Source organism: Anarhichas minor, unplaced genomic scaffold (genome assembly GCF_050575085.1).
Source record: "Anarhichas minor isolate MPS153535 unplaced genomic scaffold, ASM5057508v1 ptg000074l, whole genome shotgun sequence".
NCBI lineage: Eukaryota > Metazoa > Chordata > Actinopteri > Perciformes > Anarhichadidae > Anarhichas > Anarhichas minor.
The window spans coordinates 4,336,175-4,361,538 of NW_027466520.1; the positions used below are offsets into that span (position 1 = coordinate 4,336,175).

A 25,364-nucleotide genomic window follows, 5' to 3' on the forward strand; every position below is an offset into this window, starting at 1 on the left:
CAGTGGCTGGACTCCAGCGGGATTATGCCTTATCTGACCTCAGCATCATCAGCCCTCGATTGCCTTCCTTCAGGATGGAGTCCAATCGTCAAAGACGTTGCATTATTCAAATTTGTAGAATGTGTAATAAATGATTGTGAAATTCTAATGAAGTTGCTCCTGATTGAATAACTTTTTTCGACATGCTATACTGAGACTGTTTTAGACTTTTTTCAATGAGTTACTTTATTTTTTAAGTTACTTTTTAAGTTACTTTATTGTTTTAGTTACTTTTTAAGTTACTTAATTGTTTTAGTTACTTTTTAAGTTACTTAATTGTTTTAGTTACTTTTTAAGTTACTTAATTTTGTTAGTTACTTTTTAAGTTACTTAATTGTGTTAGTTACTTTTTAAGTTACTTTATTTTTTTAGTTACTTTTTAAGTTACTTAATTTTTTTAGTTACTTTTTAAGTTACTTAATTTTTTTAGTTACTTTTTAAGTTACTTAATTATTTTAGTTACTTTTTAAGTTACTTAATTTTTTTAGTTACTTTTTAAGTTACTTCATTTTTTTAGTTACTTTTTAAGTTACTTAATTTTTTTAGTTACTTTTTAAGTTACATTTTTAAAAGTAAAATCAGCATGTCGAAAAAAGTCAAAAACGGTCAGTATAGTTTTTGACTTTTCGACATGCTCTACTACAGGGGTCACCAACCTTTTTTAAACTGAGAGCTACTTCAAGGGTACCGAGTAGGACGAAGGGCTACTTATTTGATACGAACTTCCTGAATAACAAAATTGCACAGATCACCTTAATAATAATAATAATAATATATGTGAAGACTGTTTGATCACATGTCAGTTAATTATTCCTCACAATAATTATTAATAATGATTTCCACAACAATGATGGTATAGCTAGACATACATATTTAAACATGCAACTTTTATTTCTGTTAATCTGTTTCAACATTTGAAAGTCAGAGGTATCACATCTCTGATATTTTTGTATCATCACATGATCAAAGCCGGTTACTTTTGCACATAGCGCCTGCTGGTGAATGATCCAGTGGTAATGTAGACATTTTGCGAAGTCTGGGTCACCTTTGCATTGCGCAATGAAGCCTGCATGCCGGCCCGTCATCGCGGGAGCCCCGTCTGTAGTCACCGACACCAGCTTTTCCAATGGTACCTTTTTCTCAACGAAGAAACTAGTAACCAGTCTTGTCTATAGCCGAGCGGGGGATCCAACCCTCCGAGGCGCGCGAGCGTCTTCGGGCGCCCGCGTTCAAACCTCCAGTCTGGGCCTTTTCGGTCGGATTGCGTTGCCTCGCCTCTACCCCCGCCACCCCTGAGTTGTTGCCCCGCGGCCTGTTCCGAGGAATTACGGACCTGACGACGGGGTGCGCTCGCGGCGCGCGTCTGGCACCAACGGGATGCGCCCGCCATTCAGAACCTGAAAACCTAGTGCGGTGCAGCAGCCTCGTCCTGGCTGTCCGCCTCCGGGTACCCAACTCTCTTAACTCTCTGCAAGCGTTTTTGATTTAAAAAGAACAGCAACTACAATTTTAGACGGAGCTCCATAATGACTAGTGCTATTTTTAGAACATGTCTTGCGGGCGACTCACGTGGTCCCTGCGGGCGACAGGGTGCCCGCGGGCACCGTGTTGGCTACCTCTGCTCTACTATGACGTTTATAACTGCAGCAACTCCCTTCATCAACACCACGACCAGTGGCTGGACTCCAGCGGGATTATGCCTTATCTGACCTCAGCATCATCAGCCCTCGATTGCCTTCCTTCAGGATGGAGTCCAATCGTCAAAGACGTTGCATTATTCAAATTTGTACAATGTGTAATAAATGATTGTGAAATTCTAATGAAGTTGCTCCTGATTGAATTACTTTTTTCGACATGCTATACTGAGACTGTTTTAGACTTTTTTCAATGAGTTACTTTATTTTTTAAGTTACTTTTTAAGTTACTTTATTGTTTTAGTTACTTTTTAAGTTACTTAATTGTTTTAGTTACTTTTTAAGTTACTTAATTTTGTTAGTTACTTTTTAAGTTACTTAATTGTGTTAGTTACTTTTTAAGTTACTTTATTTTTTTAGTTACTTTTTAAGTTACTTAATTTTGTTAGTTACTTTTTAAGTTATTTAATTTTTGTAGTTACTTTTTAAGTTACTTAATTTTTTGAGTTACTTTTGAAGTTACTTAATTTTTTTTGTTACTTTTTAAGTTACTTAATTTTTTTTGTTACTTTTTAAGTTACTTAATATTTTTAGTTACTTTTTAAGTTACTTAATTTTTTTAGTTACTTTTTAAGTTGCTTAATTTTTTTAGTTACTTTTTAAGTTACTTAATTTTTTTAGTTACTTTTTAAGTTACTTAATATTTTTAGTTACTTTTGAAGTTACTTAATTTTTTTAGTTACTTTTTAAGTTACTTAATTATTTTAGTTACTTTTTAAGTTACTTAATTTTTTTAGTTACTTTTTAAGTTACTTAATTTTTTTAGTTACTTTTTAAGTTACTTAATTTTTTTAGTTACTTTTTAAGTTACTTAATTTTTTTAGTTACTTTTTAAGTTACTTAATTTTTTTAGTTACTTTTTAAGTTACTTAATTATTTTAGTTACTTTTTAAGTTACTTAATTGTTTTAGTTACTTTTTAAGTTACTTAATTTTTTTAGTTACTTTTTAAGTTACTTAATTATTTTAGTTACTTTTTAAGTTACTTAATTTTTTTAGTTACTTTTTAAGTTACTTAATTTTTTTAGTTACTTTTTAAGTTACTTAATTTTTTTAGTTACTTTTTAAGTTACTTAATTTTTTTAGTTACTTTTTAAGTTACTTAATTTTTTTAGTTACTTTTTAAGTTACATTTTTAAAAGTAAAATCAGCATGTCGAAAAAAGTCAAAAACGGTCAGTATAGTTTTTGACTTTTCGACATGCTCTACTACAGGGGTCACCAACCTTTTTTAAACTGAGAGCTACTTCAAGGGTACCGAGTAGGACGAAGGGCTACTTATTTGATACGAACTTCCTGAATAACAAAATTGCACAGATCACCTTAATAATAATAATAATAATATATGTGAAGACTGTTTGATCACATGTCAGTTAATTATTCCTCACAATAATTATTAATAATGATTTCCACAACAATGATGGTATAGCTAGACATACATATTTAAACATGCAACTTTTATTTCTGTTAATCTGTTTCAACATTTGAAAGTCAGAGGTATCACATCTCTGATATTTTTGTATCATCACATGATCAAAGCCGGTTACTTTTGCACATAGCGCCTGCTGGTGAATGATCCAGTGGTAATGTAGACATTTTGCGAAGTCTGGGTCACCTTTGCATTGCGCAATGAAGCCTGCATGCCGGCCCGTCATCGCGGGAGCCCCGTCTGTAGTCACCGACACCAGCTTTTCCAATGGTACCTTTTTCTCAACGAAGAAACTAGTAACCAGTCTTGTCTATAGCCGAGCGGGGGATCCAACCCTCCGAGGCGCGCGAGCGTCTTCGGGCGCCCGCGTTCAAACCTCTAGTCTGGGCCTTTTCGGTCGGATTGCGTTGCCTCGCCTCTACCCCCGCCACCCCTGAGTTGTTGCCCCGCGGCCTGTTCCGAGGAATTACGGACCTGACGACGGGGTGCGCTCGCGGCGCGCGTCTGGCACCAACGGGATGCGCCCGCCATTCAGAACCTGAAAACCTAGTGCGGTGCAGCAGCCTCGTCCTGGCTGTCCGCCTCCGGGTACCCAACTCTCTTAACTCTCTGCAAGCGTTTTTGATTTAAAAAGAACAGCAACTACAATTTTAGACGGAGCTCCATAATGACTAGTGCTATTTTTAGAACATGTCTTGCGGGCGACTCACGTGGTCCCTGCGGGCGACAGGGTGCCCGCGGGCACCGTGTTGGCTACCTCTGCTCTACTATGACGTTTATAACTGCAGCAACTCCCTTCATCAACACCACGACCAGTGGCTGGACTCCAGCGGGATTATGCCTTATCTGACCTCAGCATCATCAGCCCTCGATTGCCTTCCTTCAGGATGGAGTCCAATCGTCAAAGACGTTGCATTATTCAAATTTGTACAATGTGTAATAAATGATTGTGAAATTCTAATGAAGTTGCTCCTGATTGAATTACTTTTTTCGACATGCTATACTGAGACTGTTTTAGACTTTTTTCAATGAGTTACTTTATTTTTTAAGTTACTTTTTAAGTTACTTTATTGTTTTAGTTACTTTTTAAGTTACTTAATTGTTTTAGTTACTTTTTAAGTTACTTAATTTTTTTAGTTACTTTTTAAGTTACTTAATTATTTTAGTTACTTTTTAAGTTACTTAATTTTTTTAGTTACTTTTTAAGTTACTTAATTTTTTTAGTTACTTTTTAAGTTACTTAATTATTTTAGTTACTTTTTAAGTTACTTAATTTTTTTAGTTACTTTTTAAGTTACTTAATTTTTTTAGTTACTTTTTAAGTTACTTAATTTTTTTAGTTACTTTTTAAGTTACTTAATTTTTTTAGTTACTTTTTAAGTTACTTAATTTTTTTAGTTACTTTTTAAGTTACATTTTTAAAAGTAAAATCAGCATGTCGAAAAAAGTCAAAAACGGTCAGTATAGTTTTTGACTTTTCGACATGCTCTACTACAGGGGTCACCAACCTTTTTTAAACTGAGAGCTACTTCAAGGGTACCGAGTAGGACGAAGGGCTACTTATTTGATACGAACTTCCTGAATAACAAAATTGCACAGATCACCTTAATAATAATAATAATAATATATGTGAAGACTGTTTGATCACATGTCAGTTAATTATTCCTCACAATAATTATTAATAATGATTTCCACAACAATGATGGTATAGCTAGACATACATATTTAAACATGCAACTTTTATTTCTGTTAATCTGTTTCAACATTTGAAAGTCAGAGGTATCACATCTCTGATATTTTTGTATCATCACATGATCAAAGCCGGTTACTTTTGCACATAGCGCCTGCTGGTGAATGATCCAGTGGTAATGTAGACATTTTGCGAAGTCTGGGTCACCTTTGCATTGCGCAATGAAGCCTGCATGCCGGCCCGTCATCGCGGGAGCCCCGTCTGTAGTCACCGACACCAGCTTTTCCAATGGTACCTTTTTCTCAACGAAGAAACTAGTAACCAGTCTTGTCTATAGCCGAGCGGGGGATCCAACCCTCCGAGGCGCGCGAGCGTCTTCGGGCGCCCGCGTTCAAACCTCTAGTCTGGGCCTTTTCGGTCGGATTGCGTTGCCTCGCCTCTACCCCCGCCACCCCTGAGTTGTTGCCCCGCGGCCTGTTCCGAGGAATTACGGACCTGACGACGGGGTGCGCTCGCGGCGCGCGTCTGGCACCAACGGGATGCGCCCGCCATTCAGAACCTGAAAACCTAGTGCGGTGCAGCAGCCTCGTCCTGGCTGTCCGCCTCCGGGTACCCAACTCTCTTAACTCTCTGCAAGCGTTTTTGATTTAAAAAGAACAGCAACTACAATTTTAGACGGAGCTCCATAATGACTAGTGCTATTTTTAGAACATGTCTTGCGGGCGACTCACGTGGTCCCTGCGGGCGACAGGGTGCCCGCGGGCACCGTGTTGGCTACCTCTGCTCTACTATGACGTTTATAACTGCAGCAACTCCCTTCATCAACACCACGACCAGTGGCTGGACTCCAGCGGGATTATGCCTTATCTGACCTCAGCATCATCAGCCCTCGATTGCCTTCCTTCAGGATGGAGTCCAATCGTCAAAGACGTTGCATTATTCAAATTTGTACAATGTGTAATAAATGATTGTGAAATTCTAATGAAGTTGCTCCTGATTGAATTACTTTTTTCGACATGCTATACTGAGACTGTTTTAGACTTTTTTCAATGAGTTACTTTATTTTTTAAGTTACTTTTTAAGTTACTTTATTGTTTTAGTTACTTTTTAAGTTACTTAATTGTTTTAGTTACTTTTTAAGTTACTTAATTTTGTTAGTTACTTTTTAAGTTACTTAATTGTGTTAGTTACTTTTTAAGTTACTTTATTTTTTTAGTTACTTTTTAAGTTACTTAATTTTGTTAGTTACTTTTTAAGTTATTTAATTTTTGTAGTTACTTTTTAAGTTACTTAATTTTTTGAGTTACTTTTGAAGTTACTTAATTTTTTTTGTTACTTTTGAAGTTACTTAATTTTTTTTGTTACTTTTTAAGTTACTTAATATTTTTAGTTACTTTTTAAGTTACTTAATTTTTTTAGTTACTTTTTAAGTTGCTTAATTTTTTTAGTTACTTTTTAAGTTACTTAATTTTTTTAGTTACTTTTTAAGTTACTTAATATTTTTAGTTACTTTTGAAGTTACTTAATTTTTTTAGTTACTTTTTAAGTTACTTAATTATTTTAGTTACTTTTTAAGTTACTTAATTTTTTTAGTTACTTTTTAAGTTACTTAATTTTTTTAGTTACTTTTTAAGTTACTTAATTATTTTAGTTACTTTTTAAGTTACTTAATTTTTTTAGTTACTTTTTAAGTTACTTAATTTTTTTAGTTACTTTTTAAGTTACTTAATTATTTTAGTTACTTTTTAAGTTACTTAATTGTTTTAGTTACTTTTTAAGTTACTTAATTTTTTTAGTTACTTTTTAAGTTACTTAATTATTTTAGTTACTTTTTAAGTTACTTAATTATTTTAGTTACTTTTTAAGTTACTTAATTTTTTTAGTTACTTTTTAAGTTACTTAATTTTTTTAGTTACTTTTTAAGTTACTTAATTTTTTTAGTTACTTTTTAAGTTACTTAATTTTTTTAGTTACTTTTTAAGTTACTTAATTTTTTTAGTTACTTTTTAAGTTACATTTTTAAAAGTAAAATCAGCATGTCGAAAAAAGTCAAAAACGGTCAGTATAGTTTTTGACTTTTCGACATGCTCTACTACAGGGGTCACCAACCTTTTTTAAACTGAGAGCTACTTCAAGGGTACCGAGTAGGACGAAGGGCTACTTATTTGATACGAACTTCCTGAATAACAAAATTGCACAGATCACCTTAATAATAATAATAATAATATATGTGAAGACTGTTTGATCACATGTCAGTTAATTATTCCTCACAATAATTATTAATAATGATTTCCACAACAATGATGGTATAGCTAGACATACATATTTAAACATGCAACTTTTATTTCTGTTAATCTGTTTCAACATTTGAAAGTCAGAGGTATCACATCTCTGATATTTTTGTATCATCACATGATCAAAGCCGGTTACTTTTGCACATAGCGCCTGCTGGTGAATGATCCAGTGGTAATGTAGACATTTTGCGAAGTCTGGGTCACCTTTGCATTGCGCAATGAAGCCTGCATGCCGGCCCGTCATCGCGGGAGCCCCGTCTGTAGTCACCGACACCAGCTTTTCCAATGGTACCTTTTTCTCAACGAAGAAACTAGTAACCAGTCTTGTCTATAGCCGAGCGGGGGATCCAACCCTCCGAGGCGCGCGAGCGTCTTCGGGCGCCCGCGTTCAAACCTCTAGTCTGGGCCTTTTCGGTCGGATTGCGTTGCCTCGCCTCTACCCCCGCCACCCCTGAGTTGTTGCCCCGCGGCCTGTTCCGAGGAATTACGGACCTGACGACGGGGTGCGCTCGCGGCGCGCGTCTGGCACCAACGGGATGCGCCCGCCATTCAGAACCTGAAAACCTAGTGCGGTGCAGCAGCCTCGTCCTGGCTGTCCGCCTCCGGGTACCCAACTCTCTTAACTCTCTGCAAGCGTTTTTGATTTAAAAAGAACAGCAACTACAATTTTAGACGGAGCTCCATAATGACTAGTGCTATTTTTAGAACATGTCTTGCGGGCGACTCACGTGGTCCCTGCGGGCGACAGGGTGCCCGCGGGCACCGTGTTGGCTACCTCTGCTCTACTATGACGTTTATAACTGCAGCAACTCCCTTCATCAACACCACGACCAGTGGCTGGACTCCAGCGGGATTATGCCTTATCTGACCTCAGCATCATCAGCCCTCGATTGCCTTCCTTCAGGATGGAGTCCAATCGTCAAAGACGTTGCATTATTCAAATTTGTACAATGTGTAATAAATGATTGTGAAATTCTAATGAAGTTGCTCCTGATTGAATTACTTTTTTCGACATGCTATACTGAGACTGTTTTAGACTTTTTTCAATGAGTTACTTTATTTTTTAAGTTACTTTTTAAGTTACTTTATTGTTTTAGTTACTTTTTAAGTTACTTAATTGTTTTAGTTACTTTTTAAGTTACTTAATTGTTTTAGTTACTTTTTAAGTTACTTAATTTTGTTAGTTACTTTTTAAGTTACTTAATTGTGTTAGTTACTTTTTAAGTTACTTTATTTTTTTAGTTACTTTTTAAGTTACTTAATTTTGTTAGTTACTTTTTAAGTTACTTAATTTTTGTAGTTACTTTTTAAGTTACTTAATTTTTTGAGTTACTTTTGAAGTTACTTAATTTTTTTTGTTACTTTTTAAGTTACTTAATTTTTTTTGTTACTTTTTAAGTTACTTAATATTTTTAGTTACTTTTTAAGTTACTTAATTTTTTTAGTTACTTTTTAAGTTACTTAATTTTTTTAGTTACTTTTTAAGTTACTTAATTTTTTTAGTTACTTTTTAAGTTACTTAATTTTTTTAGTTACTTTTTAAGTTACTTAATTTTTTTAGTTACTTTTTAAGTTACTTAATTATTTTAGTTACTTTTTAAGTTACTTAATTTTTTTAGTTACTTTTTAAGTTACTTAATTTTTTTAGTTACTTTTTAAGTTACTTAATTTTTTTAGTTACTTTTTAAGTTACTTAATTTTTTTAGTTACTTTTTAAGTTACTTAATTTTTTTAGTTACTTTTTAAGTTACATTTTTAAAAGTAAAATCAGCATGTCGAAAAAAGTCAAAAACGGTCAGTATAGTTTTTGACTTTTCGACATGCTCTACTACAGGGGTCACCAACCTTTTTTAAACTGAGAGCTACTTCAAGGGTACCGAGTAGGACGAAGGGCTACTTATTTGATACGAACTTCCTGAATAACAAAATTGCACAGATCACCTTAATAATAATAATAATAATATATGTGAAGACTGTTTGATCACATGTCAGTTAATTATTCCTCACAATAATTATTAATAATGATTTCCACAACAATGATGGTATAGCTAGACATACATATTTAAACATGCAACTTTTATTTCTGTTAATCTGTTTCAACATTTGAAAGTCAGAGGTATCACATCTCTGATATTTTTGTATCATCACATGATCAAAGCCGGTTACTTTTGCACATAGCGCCTGCTGGTGAATGATCCAGTGGTAATGTAGACATTTTGCGAAGTCTGGGTCACCTTTGCATTGCGCAATGAAGCCTGCATGCCGGCCCGTCATCGCGGGAGCCCCGTCTGTAGTCACCGACACCAGCTTTTCCAATGGTACCTTTTTCTCAACGAAGAAACTAGTAACCAGTCTTGTCTATAGCCGAGCGGGGGATCCAACCCTCCGAGGCGCGCGAGCGTCTTCGGGCGCCCGCGTTCAAACCTCTAGTCTGGGCCTTTTCGGTCGGATTGCGTTGCCTCGCCTCTACCCCCGCCACCCCTGAGTTGTTGCCCCGGGGCCTGTTCCGAGGAATTACGGACCTGACGACGGGGTGCGCTCGCGGCGCGCGTCTGGCACCAACGGGATGCGCCCGCCATTCAGAACCTGAAAACCTAGTGCGGTGCAGCAGCCTCGTCCTGGCTGTCCGCCGTGCGCCTCCGGGTACCCAACTCTCTTAACTCTCTGCAAGCGTTTTTGATTTAAAAAGAACAGCAACTACAATTTTAGACGGAGCTCCATAATGACTAGTGCTATTTTTAGAACATGTCTTGCGGGCGACTCGCGTGGTCCCTGCGGGCGACAGGGTGCCCGCGGGCACCGTGTTGGCTATCTCTGATCTACAATATATTGGTGAGTAGAAAATGTTATAAATATATTTCATTATAATATGTAATGTGTAGTCTATTGTCTGATATCGCTGATCTGCACATCATTTACACCATGCCACTCATCTTTCATTATTCAGTAGTAAATGACCTAAATACTATAATTAATTTGACCTGTATTCAAGTATGTAACTCACAAGGTATGTTTCAGTACCAGGCACTGCTTTCTAATGTTTATTTTAACTTTAAAAACATTTAAATGCCCATTTTTCCCCCTCCACCAGGCAAAGCGACCGAGCATCACGTACGAGCCGTTGTCTGAAGCCCAGCTTGCGGAGATCCACAGCCAGGTTCAGCGGTACCTAGAGGGTAACCTGGAGGAAATCAGTGTGAGAAAACAACACGCAGCTATAATACTTACTCAGCCATAAAAATCAGGCTTAAAATTCACCTTTTTAAAGGCCTTAAATTTCTCTCCATGACACCTAATTACAGATTGTAAGTATCAGGCAGATCCAAGCGGTGTTCGCTCAGTTCAAGCTTGCTGTGCAGTGAGTAGCATCTACCTTTTGGAGTCTTCAACCTCCAAATGCAGTGTAAAATTGGAACACGGCTTTATTTGTAAATGGTGAACAATCCTGCATCTTTATGTATGTGAGCAGGAAACAGGGGCAGAAGGTGAAGGCTCAGCTATGCCAGACCTACAACGTGGTGGAGAAAGACCAAAGTGCACAGCTGCCTTCAAGGTCGGTCTACATCTGATTCAACGCATCTCGTGGAAATTAGTAGTTGTCCTTCTGACGGCCTGTTTAGTGAAGAGTTGTGATTGAGCTTTGATTAGATGTTGCTCTGTAAACTCTTAGGAGATGGACAGCAGAGGCAGCACTGACGATGTGAAGGTCGGCAGCTTTGAGGCGTCTAATCAATCACTGAAAAACAACGAGCGCCAGAGTTCAACCAAAACCATAACTAAAAAGTCTAAGGACAAACAGAGGTTGGTAAACAGTGAACATCTTATTAGCTACAAGTAGTAGCCATGCAGCTAACTAACAGACTCCATGGCAACATTACGCTTCTTATTTACATCACACAAAAGCATTTTTGGAACTAGTTTAAACTTTGAGCGTGACCATCTTCCAAATAGAAGTAAGACAAATTAATAATAATAATTATAGGTGTGATAATATAATAAAAATTGATTGAGCACAGTGTTGTTTTAGAGCCCTTGCCCCTGAATAGTTTGCTGTGTCTTCTCAGTTCTACTCCATCCAAAGCAGAAGCCTTTGAGGATTTCAAGGTGGGACGAGGCAGCAAGATCAACCGCATCCTGAAGGAGAACAAGGCCGTGCTACTGGAACGCCGCAGTCTTCTTCGACAGCTAACTGAGGAGGTCAACGCTGTCAAGAGAGAGATCGACTGCACCACAGCCTCTATACAGCAGCAGGAGGAGACGAGAGGAGGCCAAGGTACCATCATGAGGATATTTATGAAAAGTGGGAGATGCTTTGATTTTTGCTTTGCTGTTCTCAATGGAACCTCGTCTTTACCAATATTGGTATTTCATATTTCTTAAGTGGAATATCATACTATATTATCTTTGACATTTTAGGGCATTTTTTTAAAGATGTTTTCATTTGTTTTTGTATGAAGGTCAGTATTTGGTGCTGGAGGAGCCGCCAGATGCCACTTCATTGATGCAGCTTCGAGAGCTAAAGGGTCTGTACCGGCAGAGATACGAGGTGCTGCGTGACATCAAGGCAGAGGTCAACTACTGTCAACACCTTGTGGATCAGTGCAGGGTGCACCTGCTCTCTGGTCAGTTCTCCAAACATCTTGTATCTTCTTCTTCCCTGAGACAGCTCATCAGAAAATAATGAATTGCTCAATTATGTCCCAGAATTTGAGAACTGGTATGAGAAGTCTTTCCCGGTACCCGAGGAGGAGAGAACTAAGGATAAGACCCTCGAACAAGTGAGTCTGCCTCATATTTACAACAGTGCATCTCTCATGTGGAAAATAATGCTATTGTGTAGTGTTCTATAAGCAAACTTTCACACAAATTATAGAAGTAAAGGTCCATGACTCATTTATAGAAGTCCCACTCAGTGTGCAGGCAATCACTTTAGTTTGATATGTTTCGGGCAAAGAGCTGTGAAGTAACTTTGGCAAGGAGTTACCCGCTTCCTTTCTGTCCTCAGGGCGAAGATAACCAGCGGCCGTGTGAGCTTCTTCCTGACGACTGCAGCGCCGAGTCGTTCCACAACGCCCGCTACAGAATGCTGAAACGGGTGAGTCCTCTTTATTCTGGTTCACATCTAATGGAAGACTGCTCAGTTCATCAAATAACATGAAGTGAATGGTGGTAAAGGTGTTTCTCCACAAAGAATCATGTAAAGGCACCACTTAAAATATGTTTATTAGAGATGTGCTCCGAAGTTTCTCGCAAAGAAGTTATTCAGCAAGAAAAATGACTAATCGAGTGAGAGGTGGCAGCCATAGTTTGGTCACGTCAACTCACCAATCACTTCTGCTATTGCCAGGAAAATAGTAGAGATGCATCAACAATCGTTGGCAAAGAAAATGAAACCTTTTTGATTCTTCCGTTTCTACAGAGGAATACTCGGGCGCTGTCCTTTACTCCGGTGCAGAGGAACTCGTCTGGACAGAGAAGACTTCCTCATATTCTCCCTGTTAGCTGAGTGAACTACAGTGTTCATGTGATCTGTTCATTGTGGATTAGTCAAGCACAAAAGACAATACCCAATAAATCAGCTTCTTAAATGAAAAGTAAAATTTATTATTCCTGAACCACAAAATAGACTTCTTTGGTTGTACAAATTCACTAGTTACAGTCTTGTATGAGCTCTACCCCTTAACCCTAGGACTTCTGACCCTTTCCCTCAGACCTATTTGCAAGTAAATTCCCCCAAAGAGAACTCGAGACGAAAGAATAAACACAAAAACTTAAACACTGCATGAATAATGTAGTGAAACCCATCTGGAAAAAGATTTACCTACTGTAAGTTTAAAAAAAAGGAGATATCAGCCATTGTGAATGTAATCAAACAAACTGAATTTCAGTCAGTGAGAACATGGAAAGCTATCATTAGAAGACCCTACATTAAATTAACACAAATGCTACTATCCTGTGATTCTGTGAAAATACCCAAATACATAAACCGACAGTATGTTAAGCAATGAATTGAATGAGAATGTCTTGAGAGGGATTTCTCATTGGTTCAGCCTCTCCCATTAACAAACCAATATACACGCAGAGAGCATCCCAATACTAAGCCGGTCCAAACGGATGAGTCAGCAGTCCAGACACTCGCTTGGTCTCGGTTCAAGACTGGCTCAGTTTCAAACCCAAAGTTTGCTTTCCTTTCAGTATTTGTACAATATTCACACAATAATAAATGATTTTTTCAGTGTCAGATTTAAATAAAACATCTGCTACCTTCACGTCACTCTGGATCACCTCCAGATAATTCAAGGATAGAATGATTCACATTAATAATACCCTTAACATGGCAGGGTGAGTACCGTCAATTATAAAATATTACTAAAAATGTGTTTCCAAACTTTGATATTGTGATCCGTTTCTATGCTGCAGCCTCCAGCGTACACATTCTCCAACAAAGATACTTTGTCCAAGCAATCTAGTTTGTAGATATGCTTCTCTTTAAACACGTCTGTTGTGAGTGTGCACATAAAGTGATATTCATTAGTTTAAAGGTAAATTCAGATTAGCATCAGTCGTGCCCAAAAGGACCGGAGGGGTTAAAATAGGACTTCAATTTGAATAAAACAATAAATTATTTAAGATATACGCAGTGCAAAAAAAGATATGTACTTTTTTTTTTTTTTTTTTTTTAAAGCTCCACATTTTGTGACTGTGAAGGTAGCAGGATGTTCCCTCCTCATTAATATTTACACAAACCCCTGACCTCTTTTCACTGAAAGCCTAAAAATATCATTCAAGAAGTTAGTATAGCTATGACCCATTTCTTTTCTCTTCCAGTATGTGGTTCTTTTTTTAACAGCAAAATCATTGGAGGTGCGAAAAATAAACTAAAAACTTCAGTCACCTCCTTTAAAAAATAGCTCAGCTTCTACTTGATAAACTTGTGTACAACAACTAAAAAGAGATCTTTAAGTAGCAATCCTAGCTAACCACACTAGCTCTCATCCACAGACTGGCACGCAGGATATAAGTGAGTGTGTGGTGACTATCAGCGCCGTAGTCTCTGCAGTGGTTATATATGGGAGAATAAACCTCGCTCTACTGACACTGTGTAGTGTTTAGTGACTGCTCCTCCTGTGGTCCGCAGCGTATCTAAATGTGTGTCTTCGGCTTTCTCCTCTCGGTGGGAGGTGTTACGTGGGCACGGCCGTCTCCAGGCTGCGGCGGCCCTGCCTCAGTTTGCGCTTGTTGCTGTACAGAGCCATCTCCTCCAGGGCTGAGGTGGCAGGCGGCGGGCTGGGCGCCTCGACCTCGGGGCTGGCAGCGGGCACTAAACAACAACAACAAAACATTTAAGTCAAGCTGCTGCTGTCTATCCACTGTTTACATAAAAGTCACTCCACATGGGTCGCTGTGGAGAGGAAGAAAGATGAAGGCAACTGGACGGATCCCTTAAACCTGCGAGAGAAGCCCCACGTTCACAGCAGCAGGAAACGAGCAAAAGATTTGAGCAGAAAACAGGAATAATCAGTGACGGCATGTTTAAACCAGACAACTACAGTTTAAGATAGTTCTAGTCAAAGTCAGAGTAAAACCTAAAGTAACAAACTATCCCCTAGAAGTAGAAATAAATCACTTTCTACCACTGACTTATTTGCACTGCAAGGAAAAGTTTACCTTCCACAGGTGTAATTGATCAAAATAATTGGGGTCCCATTCTATTTAGTCAATATATAATTATACTTGTGTTCACCCTGCAGTGACGTGTTAAAGCTGCTGCAATTATTCTCAGTTTTACAGGAACCCATGTCCCACTGACCTGGGTTCATGTAAACTGACTGACTGATCGATACATAATCACTAGTTTCAGTTAACACTGAAAACAAACTCATGCACAGTCGGGTTCATGGTTAGTGTGACATCACTACTTTAGAAAGCAAATATGTCCCAACATTAGTTGCTGCTTCATACAGCAGCAGCAGGTGAAGCCCATCTGAACACCTGAACCCAGTTATGCCACACAGCTAGCAGGTTAGAGAATAAATGCACAATCACACACATGCACACAGGATCCTACCAATAGGAGCTGCTTATCCCAGGTAGTCACCTGAATCAAAGGGGGTAGAACAAATTGAGGTAATGAATGAGTTACTTATTGTCCACACAGTTTTCTCACTCGTCCCTTTCTCAAAGCCCGTTTTTAGAACTATTTGAAGTACCGCACAGCTCCAGTTCTCACCTGGGTTGCTGGAGCCGTCATCGATGAACTGCAGGCCATCACCTGCTTCTGGGGTCTGGAAGAGAAGAAGAGCCAGTGAGTAACTGAGTGGGGGTGGGGCACAGTAACCTCTGTCCCAGGGGAAGCCATCACCACGAGAGAGAGAGAGAGAGAGAGAGAGAGAGAGAGAGAGAGAGAGAGAGAGAGAGAGTGTGTGTGTGTGTGTGTGTGTGTGTGTGCCAGCCGCTCACTGCCGGTTTAGCAGACAGCGCTGAAGCTCCCAATCTGTCAGAGACACAAAAGCCAGCGTGCCTCTACTGGACTACTCCCCAGGAGGGATTAGCATGTTAAAGGACAGGGAGGTTATCTTAGGTCCTCGGTTCCGGGGTTTGTTGCGTAGGCACATCCACAGAGAGACAGAACAGCACCAACAAGAGTCACATTGGAAAAGCAAGCAGCATGTTAAGTTGTCTTTGTGTTGATGCTCTAATAAACCAACATCCATCACGTTTTCCTCTTATTATTAGCCGTTTATTCTACTTAGGATCGGTCAAGGGAGCACTACGACCTGCAAGCTATTTACATGTCATCTTACAGGACACTCACAATGTTGATTTATTAGTTGCAATTAAGAGAAATAGTTTGATGCATGAATACTCGTTTAAAGCTACAAGTCTTTATGTAGTTTCTCTCCCATGAATTCTTTTAAAATGTTTGCATTGATGAGATTTGGATCACGGGGATATGTTCCGCTGTCACGTGACACACACACCTCTGATGTTTATAGAAATCAACACAGAGCCTTTAAATACTACTTTGTCAGTCCATATGCAGGAAACATTACGCAAACACTCACAAACAGCGATATCAATTAAATTACAGCCACCAAAGAGAGAATACGCACAAACCGAAGTCACTGCTCAACAACCAAACTACACAAGATCCCACACTCAGGAGCACAGACTGACGGTGACACACAACACCAGATACTTGACCCCCAAAAATAAAAGACCACGTCCAGACTAGCTCACTCCCGCACTACTCCAAGAGTCCCGTGACTCCTCTGCCTGATATGCGACCCATGCGTGGAACCAGACAGCTGATGGAAGTGAATGTGAGAGTGGATGAGATGCAGAGTCTGTGGCCATTTCCCCCCGGAAACAATGCTGGTTAGTGGGATCAAACACGTGTCTGCATCCCTGCAGCTGGTGAGTGTTAATGTCTGTGATTGGTTAGTGAGCTGATAGACGGGTGTTTCGATGCTCTTACATTTGTGAGTGGTAAGTGGGAGACCAGGAAGAGAGGAGGGAGTGATTTGGTGTCATTTATGTAGAGTAAATCTCTCCTCTTTGTGAAAGTGAGAGTTAGTGAGCCAATCGCTATAGTGCAGAGCAGGAGGTGCTCAATCATGGAGTCAAAACCTAGACTTCACACTGATGCCTCTCGATTAACAGAAACTAGAGCGGAGAGGGAGGGAACTCAGCATGCAGCCAATAATACCTGGATGTCGTATACGGGTTTGGAAGAAGGAATGGCAGCAAACTGTCGGTAGTCAAACTTCTTTGACGACAGGGACTAGAAGGATAGCAAAAGGGAATGAGCAGAGGTTGAGGGAGAGGTAGAAGAGGAAAACAATGACAGGAGGGGGGAGGGGGGGTAAAATATAAACAGGAGAGGAATCAGAGAAAGGGATGAGGAAATAGAAATAGGAGAGGTAGGAGGCAGAGAGGCTAATGGGTGATTCAAACAGCCAGCTGTGGCAAATGATTGAGAGCTGTGTGTGTTTTCAGCCCTGATTGGCTCGAGTGACAATGAGCAAGATGGTGGATTAATGCCAATGTGTTTTGAAACAAATCTACTTTTTTCCCGTTTCCAGCTTGTAAACCAACAAGCTTATTTGTTGCCTTTCTCAAAAAAAGCTGCAAAGAGAGTGTTACAGCTTTCTTCTCATAATTGATGATTGCAGCGCTCTAAGTCAAAGGATACAGTGAAGCGTCCACACTGACGCACACAAAGGCCCGTCGCAAAAATCTGTCAAAAACAAAATGGGAATGAAGAAAGAGGAAAAAGGTTCAGCACTCACCAGCCGTCCCGGAGAGGTTACTCCTCGAGGACTGAGCTCTGTCAGAGGGAAACAGGAAGTGTGAAGTTAGAACACAAAGGGAAGGGACAAAACAACACGCTTTAGATTACATTTGCTAGAGAGGAAAATATCTATTTTTTTAAATATCTGAGTAAACTGGGCCTAAGTCAAGCTGTGGGAATATCCAGGAGCCCACCTAAAAGCTTTAAAAGGTACTATATTAAGAAATTCAGAAACGGGTGGTGGTGGTTTTCTGTGTAAAAACAATTAAGTAAAGGAGATGCTTGTCATCTGAACAGGACTCAGCTTCTTACCTTCCATAGGCGTGGGAGAGGGTGTGGGGGCGGGCGACGGCGACTCCGTCAGCTGGTCCATTGTGCCGCGCTTCTTTCCGTCACGAGACTTGGCGATGACCATCTGTGCTTTCAGTGCATCTTGCTCGAGAGACTTCATTCTACAAGAGGAACAACCACCATCAGATACATGATCGTAGAAAATACAGAAATACAGAGACAGAGGCACACACACACACACACACACACACACACACCGCTAGAGGTGGGTGTCGTGTCGATCACCACTAATGTTGGGTGCTCCTTGTCCTGGTCTGCTGTCACTAACAACCAGTTTAATTTAATTGCACAAAAAGAAGGGAGGCATTCCAGGAAAAGGACGGCCCACTGCTGGTAGGCTTACCCTCAATTTACAGATAGCTTGCAAACTTACTGCGGGATGTGTGTTAGAACAAATAATAGTATGAAAATCAAGAGAACAGCAAGGCACAAATGAAAAGAGTGCTGCAGAGAATAGAGAGAGGGAACCAGAGGAAGCAAAGACGTGCAGAAGCAAGACGGCACTGGAAAGGCAGCGGAAGCACTGGCAGTGTTGCTGCGAGTGCTTGCTCAGACCTTTCCGAAACCCGGACTCTAGCAAAATACACCCAACGCCAAAGCACCCCAGCACACCCCCACGATGCCGTGCGTCTGGCCCTGGTGGCAGACCTGAGCTGGGAGGCTGCTGCAGAGGAGGAGGAGGAGGAGGAAGAGGTGGGGGGCTCGGCCTGAGACGCCCTCACTCTGGCCCGGTAGAGCCTCTTAGCCAGGTCCTGCTCATACTGCCTAACATCCTCCTCTAGGCCACAGGGCCTGGGCCCCGCGAAGCCAGGGAGAGGGTGACGCACAGGAGGAGGGGACAGGACGACAAGTGCACCAGGATGAAGGAGGAATGTGAGGAGGAGGAGGAGAGGAAGGATAGAAAGGCATACGGACAGAGAAGAGAAGAAAACCAAAGAATGGAAGGTAAAACACTGACACAGAATAACATATTTACAGGACATGACAAAAGTAGGAGGAGGCAGACTAACCACACACAGAACAAACTGAACTTATATTCACTCATTAACATACCATGTATGTGAGCGTGGCGCTTGGTATTTACATTTATTTAAGTGTTATTTCTGTACGCGTTTCTTCCATCGTGGCAGTAAAGGTTTGTCTCACATGAACAGTCATGTGCAGCTAAAAGAAAACAAACCTTCCCGCTTCTGACTCCCGCTATTTCCAAGTGAATGCACAGCGGGAATGCGTAAACCCACTATGGTGTAATAAAGCTGTGAATTCTAGTTATCAACAAGCAAGGACACGTGAAGTAAAAGCTTAAAAAAAGACCCCATCAGCCGTTGTATTTACCGTGCTGCCCTCCACATGGCTCTCTTCTCAGCCTCCAGAGCTCGTTTCTCAGCGGGGGACAGGTCCTTGTCGGGGGCCACAGACAGCTCGGGGCTCTGCATGCGGAGCCTCTCCTGGTGTCGGCGCTCTGCTTTGGCCGTGCGGATGGGAGCCGCCGAGTCTGCGGAGTACGCCGGGATCAGACTGACGAGACACACAAGTGGCAGTGATGACTACAGTGACAAAAACAACAGCGATGGGACATTCAAAGATGCTGCGTACAAATGGAATTACCCGGTCATGGAGTTGGGCCTGTCCTCCAGTGAATTCCTCTGAGACTCTCCCTTACCGTCAACAGACGAAGGCCTGCATACAAAAACTGATATTAGCTGAAGAAATAAAGAAAATGTCTAAAGCATTAATGTTTTGTGATTTCTCACCCCGAGCTGCCGCAGTAGCTCGGCGGCGTGGCGTTGTAGCTCGGCGGCGTGGCATTGTAGCTCGGCGGCGTGGCATTGTAGCTCGGCGGCGTGGCATTGTAGCTCGGCGGCGTGGCGCAGTGCTGCGACGGGCTGTTTACTGGCTCCACGTTGTACTCCACTCCATCCAGCAACACTTTGCCGGTTGCCTTCATCTGCGCCACCTGCTTAGCCAGGTCCTCTTCATCATCATCCTCGTCCTCATCCAGCAGGTACTCCCGCGCCCGCTGCTCAAACTTCCTCTCTGAGACGAGATGAACGCACACACAGGGGTGTAAAACGTCAATGGCAGGTTTGCCGGGTAGCTATTGGCAAAGAGATGCTCGAGGAGAAACGATGGAAACAAACCTTCTTCCTCCCTCATCTTCTTGAGGTCATCTTCTCCAACAAGAGACACACGAGGTTTGGGTTTCTCTGGCGTCTGCTGCTTCACGTCGATCTCAAAGTACTTCTGTCTGTCCCTGAAGGAGCGCTGCTCTGGGCTGGACTTACCACCAGGAGAAGGACTCTGTAGGGTGACAAGAAAAATCAAGGACAGAATACAAAACTATGAACACTATAATTGATAGCACCTGAAGCACCTGCAATATTTACAAATGACTAAAACAGCTGAATAAAATGAGCTATAAAAGAAGTTTCACTGCTATTTGCATTGTTGCAGAGCCATTTCCGAAGGAGCAGAGGATTTCACAAGAGATGCCAGAGGAGAGAAGTATCACAGACCAAGAAGAAAGCAACAAATCCATTTAAAACAGAACCCAGCACCACCAGCTGATTTAAGATCAATTAACTGGGAGTCACTGCTGTCTCCCAGTGTCCGGGAACAGAGACACCACCACCGATCAAGCCAAGCACACCCGGACAGAGAACGGGGCTGCTGTAGACGTGGCGGAGGCGGTTGGGTACCTGCAGGTCCCAGGACGGCCTGGAGAGGCGAGGCACTGCTGCCAGGCTCATGTACTCCCGACGGTCAGGCGAGAGGAGGGCCCTGCTGGCCAGACCCTTACCAGCCTCCTCCTGACCGTCTACGTCATCATCAAACACCTCGTTGTTCAACTCAGGCTGAAAAGGCCACAGAGGTCGTCACCAGACAGACTACGATGACTCGGTATGTAACTACAGTGAGCTTAGAGCACATCTAGACCTAATGCTGACATGAAATAATGTATTGACCCAATTATAAGACGGCTTCTTTTCCGACCTCCATTTTGGGAAAAAGACTTTCTGAAGATATAAAATAATGTCAGACTAGTTTTCCGGAGATACAGAGATAGAAGATGCTTCATGGATGAGGACTCTTCTCCTTAAACTGTGTCTGGATCTCTTCTTCATGACATCAGGCTCTTTAAACTCTTTTTCACTGAATTTATTTCCTCCAGCAAAACATTTTACACAAGCTGTCAGAAAGTCCTGCAGGTTGAAATGGCTTCCTAAAAACCTTTGGAGTAGACTTTAAAACGTAAACAAAGAAGTGTGTGTGGTTAGCTCCACATTCAGCACCAATATTGCCTCATACTCATGTGTGATCGTGCCCCGTTTTAAACACACACATCTAGTCCTTAAATATAATACTACCTCCACTTTTTACTGTAAAATATCATGTATATTCTGTCCATTACGGTAAAACAGACAGCTGTGCTTTTAATATTTTTGGGTCAATTTGTTCACTCACCTCTGGAGACGGTTGCTTTGGGTGAAAATTGTTCCTCACACCATACAGGTCCTGTTGGGCACAGCAGGATGTTAGTAAAGTAAAGTCAGACGGAGGACAAAGACGGAGAGACAGAGCAGGCAGACGGATTAGCAGCGGGGACATAATATATATATAAAGAAGTGGGACTGGATATTAGTACACGAGCCACACACGGATGAAGACTCAACACCAGCATGACAGATGATGGCACTGGAGTACAAAAACCCACGATGATCGCATTCCACATGTCACAGCACGTCACAGGCCCCCCCGACACGGCGCAGGCTCCTCATAGGACAGCCTGCTCCAGTCAGGAGGGACGAGGGGGGGGAGACCAACCAATCAGCACAGCATGCTTTTGTAGTTGTGACCTGATGTGAGTCCGGGCAGCACGGCCTACCTGCGGCGGCTCCAGCACTGCCAGTGAGCGAGGCACGGCGGCAAATGCCTTGTATGCCTGCTTGACATTCATGGGGAACTCGTCGGGCGAGGTGGGGGAGGGGGCGCGAGGCTGCAAGGGGGGGGGGGGGGGGTTTGGGAGGGCATGGAGGTAGGTTCATATGGTAAAGGAACCAAGGGGGAGAAGAGGAAGTGGGAAAGGACGGACAGACAGAGACATGGAGGAAAGTGTAGACTATGAAAAAAAAACAGCAAAGTTGAAGAAGACCGTGGAGAACAGGTGAAGAGCATGGCGGCTGGTTTCATGTGAGAGAGAAGGGGGAGTATGCCAGAGAAAGACAAACAGGAGGGCTCGGAGAGCTCAAAAGCCATGAATACTTTTCTGTATGAGCACCTTTGTGACACAAACAGGAAGACGTGAGATGGAATCATGTCTTCTTTTTATTTACCGATCCAACTACGCTGCTTGCCGAAAGGAAGAAATAAGTGGAGCATTTCAGAAAGCTGTAATTATGAGAATTGATCTGATTCAGGAGCTCAGAGTTGAGCCGGAAGCTCCGTCTGCAGGTGTAGGAGGTCTGGAGGGCACAGACTGCAGCACCTGCACAGACGATGAGTCTTCCTTTTCTTTGGTTCTAGCCTCTTACAAACAAAAAATCATTCTCGTGCCGCAAATATCTGTGTCTCTGCTATGAGACGCAGAGTTTTAGGGCTGTGCAGTCAGAGTTTTGGCGGCACAGAGCTGAGAGTGGACAGAAGACAGCACTATGTGGTGGTGGTGAGGGGTCTTACAGAGGTCTGGGAGTCGAAGGGGGAGGGGCCATGCTGGAAGGGGTTAGGACTGTGGCTGTCCGGCGTGGCGGGGGAGGTACTCTGCCGCACGCGCCCGACTGGCTGGATGGCACCCGGTCGAGTCTGGAGAGAAAACAAATGATACTTCATGGAAGAGACCAACAACTTTGGTAATTCACAAATGTGGTTAGGATAAGGAAAATTATTTGTATTCAGACACACCAAACTTGAGGATGAATGGCAACTCAAAATGAATGTGGTGAATGAAGGATATGAAGTGCAGAGAAATACAAAACACAACTTAAACAAAGGAAACCTATAACGAATCTGTACTAAAGGGAGTATATTGGCAAACAAATTGGTAAACCAGTGTAATGACTCTAAGCTGTGATTTCCTGATTTGCTACTCACTGATGAAGAAATGTGGTCAGTGTTGGCAGTAGGAGTGGAGGTGTAATGAAGGTTTGCCTGCAAATAAAAAAATAATGAAATAAGACGATGACAATGAAATGCTTGATTTAGCGCCATCTACTTTCACTTCAAACCAACAGTGCATACGGTCACTGAATGTTGACTATTGGAGGATGCCAGGCCATATAAAGACACAATCAAACAATGCAACAGCACCAGCGTTTACCTGAATTATAGAATTAGTTCTACACTGGTGACTTTGCTCATGAAAAATAGAACCTTTTATTTTCTCCGTTGAGAGTCTGAAGCCACAGCTGGTCAGTAGCGACATTAAAACAATCCATTTCTTCCAGTCTGCATGAGGCAAAGCATCAGTAGTCAGCTGGCCCTGGAGAAGCAGCCACATGCTTTTCAGACTGGTAGGACCGCAGCAGACGCGGTCGCTGCGCTAGTTATGTTTTAATAACAGATGGAAACAATTACAAGAAACAATTCAGGCCAGAGCAGAGAGGGCCAGCAGACCCACTTACGAAGCGGGTCTCCCTGCCTGCATACAGGGAGCTGTTGGAAGAGTGGTTGCTGGGCTATGGGTGGGAGGAAAAGTCAAAAGGGTCAACTGTAAAATAGCTCTTCTATAGCAGCAGGAATGACTGATGGAAAAGGAGAAAACAAAGTAAAAAGATGGAAGGAGGACGGCAGAGGAGCGACGGGTGTTGAGGCTGCTCACCGGTTGGATCGTGGGAGAGTACGGTGCTTCTCTGATCGGGCTCTCAGTCCTGGTGAAATCAGAAGGTGCCTGGAAAAGATCAAACACCAAAAACACACTTAACAACTGCTCCGACTTTCACTCTGTGCACCGACAAAACAACGTAGTAAAGACAAAGCAAAACAAGCATCGACTGGTTAGTCCTGTGGAGAAGTGATCCTGCAGTAAATTCAACCAACGACAAAGCTGTTGCTGGTGAACCTGCGTTTGCAGGCCGCGTTCCTTCATGGCCTATGACCTCCCTCGCAGCTGTTGGGACAGACATTCCAGTCGGTCCTGAATATGTACCGACTACGTGCCAAAATACCTCACGAGGTGCTCACAGCAAAAACATGCAGCAGTTCAGCTGATTGTTGCACTGGGATTAAAACACGACGTGGACACACACAAAGCCTGAAAGGGTTTGGCAAAGGGTTGAAAATAATGAATTGGTTCACAACATTGTTGCAGATTCTGTTGATGCATACTTGTTATACACTAACCCCCCTAAAGAGTGAAAGGTGCTTCTTCGGGTTAAAATGAACCGTTTTAGGTTAAAACTTCCACACAGCCTTGATGCAAATGATCCTTTTGAAGGGACACAGGTGAGCCAAACAACAAACTGTGCGGTAACACACCATGCTGCCTCCAAACCACACTCAGCAGGCGGCTTGCCTTGTTGAACAACCAGGGCTGCAGCTGGCCTTGCTTCCCGTAGCCCACCGGGGGCCCCGACAGGACCTGCTGTCCGGCCGGACGACCCTTTCCTCTGCGATTGGCCACCAAGAACGGGTTCTCTTTGAAGCAGATGGGCTGAGAGTCCACCAGGATTTCCTCTTCTTCAGGTGCAAATGAATTAAGGGTTGTTGATGAGCCAGCACTGTCGGCAGTGGAGGTCCCATTTGGGGAGAACTGGGGGTCATGAAGGTAATCGTGCTCCGTGTTCAGACCGGGGCAGGACTCGGGGTCCGTGTGGTCGAGGGGGTTCGCGGGGTGGATTAAGCCGAAGCCCAGAGGCTCTAAAGGGGCTCCGTACTGGGCCTGCAGGGGGGCCTCCATGTGAGCAGTCAGACTTTCAGAGGTAGACAACTGGACAGGAGCAAAGGAAAGAGGCAGCACAGATACAGTAAAGAATAAGAACTGACAGGAAAGGTTCCACTCACACAAACTGAATCATCACTAGTGGAGTTTAAAAGAATAAAGATGAACACTTTAAAAACAGAGTAGAGAGAAAGAGATTGAAAGATAATTCTTCTATTTTCATATGTTTGGCCATTATTTCAATCAGTTATGATAACATTGTTATAAATAAAGTAATTGCTGACATCAGGGTACACCGTGACATCTCTACAGTGAGATATATTGAAATATTGACTTTCATCACAAGTTAAAATAGGCTTTATTTGGAGGGAAAACCTGTGTAATGTAACACATATCTGGTGCGCTCACTTCTCTATAATATATAATATTAAAACAGACAGTTTGTGTATTAATGATTGGCTTTTGTTTTATCTGCAAAATAAGCTTTGCTTACAACTTTTTACAACTGGTCACTGCTGATTGGCTCTCATAACTGGTCTGGTGGGATATTAAAACACTTGTGCATCACCACTGAATTGGCATATGTTAATATGTTTGCTCTAATAAACGTCCTTGTCGATTTGTTTGAAATTAACAGCAGGCGCTACAACAGCTTCAATGGCTCGTTGCAGCTCTAGCTCCGAACACATTACAAACAAATA

At 41.7% G+C, this 25,364-nt stretch overlaps 1 protein-coding gene across 17 annotated transcripts in view; it reads right to left on the reverse strand.

Moving 5' to 3' along the window:
* Positions 1-12,719: 12,719 nt before the first annotated feature.
* The window catches only part of scrib (scribble planar cell polarity protein), a 52,513-nt gene continuing 39,868 nt past the window's right edge, over positions 12,720-25,364 (reverse strand). For 3 of the 17 annotated variants that reach the window (XM_076080607.1, XM_076080610.1, XM_076080609.1), the window contains 15 exons: positions 23,605-23,673; positions 23,408-23,461; positions 22,878-22,934; positions 22,467-22,589; positions 21,676-21,786; positions 21,255-21,305; positions 19,931-20,090; positions 19,544-19,826; positions 19,398-19,469; positions 19,125-19,307; positions 17,751-17,890; positions 17,437-17,474; positions 16,854-16,928; positions 15,375-15,429; positions 12,720-14,465 (listed from right to left, as the gene is read on the reverse strand). In XM_076080607.1, the coding sequence (XP_075936722.1) occupies positions 14,329-14,465; positions 15,375-15,429; positions 16,854-16,928; positions 17,437-17,474; positions 17,751-17,890; positions 19,125-19,307; positions 19,398-19,469; positions 19,544-19,826; positions 19,931-20,090; positions 21,255-21,305; positions 21,676-21,786; positions 22,467-22,589; positions 22,878-22,934; positions 23,408-23,461; positions 23,605-23,673 (1,608 nt within the window). In that variant the 3' untranslated portion in view covers positions 12,720-14,328. Of the gene's footprint in view, positions 14,466-15,212; positions 15,243-15,374; positions 15,430-16,853; positions 16,929-17,436; positions 17,475-17,750; positions 17,891-18,437; positions 18,582-19,124; positions 19,308-19,397; positions 19,470-19,543; positions 19,827-19,930; positions 20,091-20,488; positions 20,645-21,254; positions 21,306-21,675; positions 21,787-22,466; positions 22,590-22,877; positions 23,326-23,407; positions 23,462-23,571; positions 23,674-24,279; positions 24,712-25,364 lie in introns of those variants that run through there. The other 14 variants (XM_076080621.1, XM_076080622.1, XM_076080613.1 and 11 more) reach the window with 14 other exon arrangements.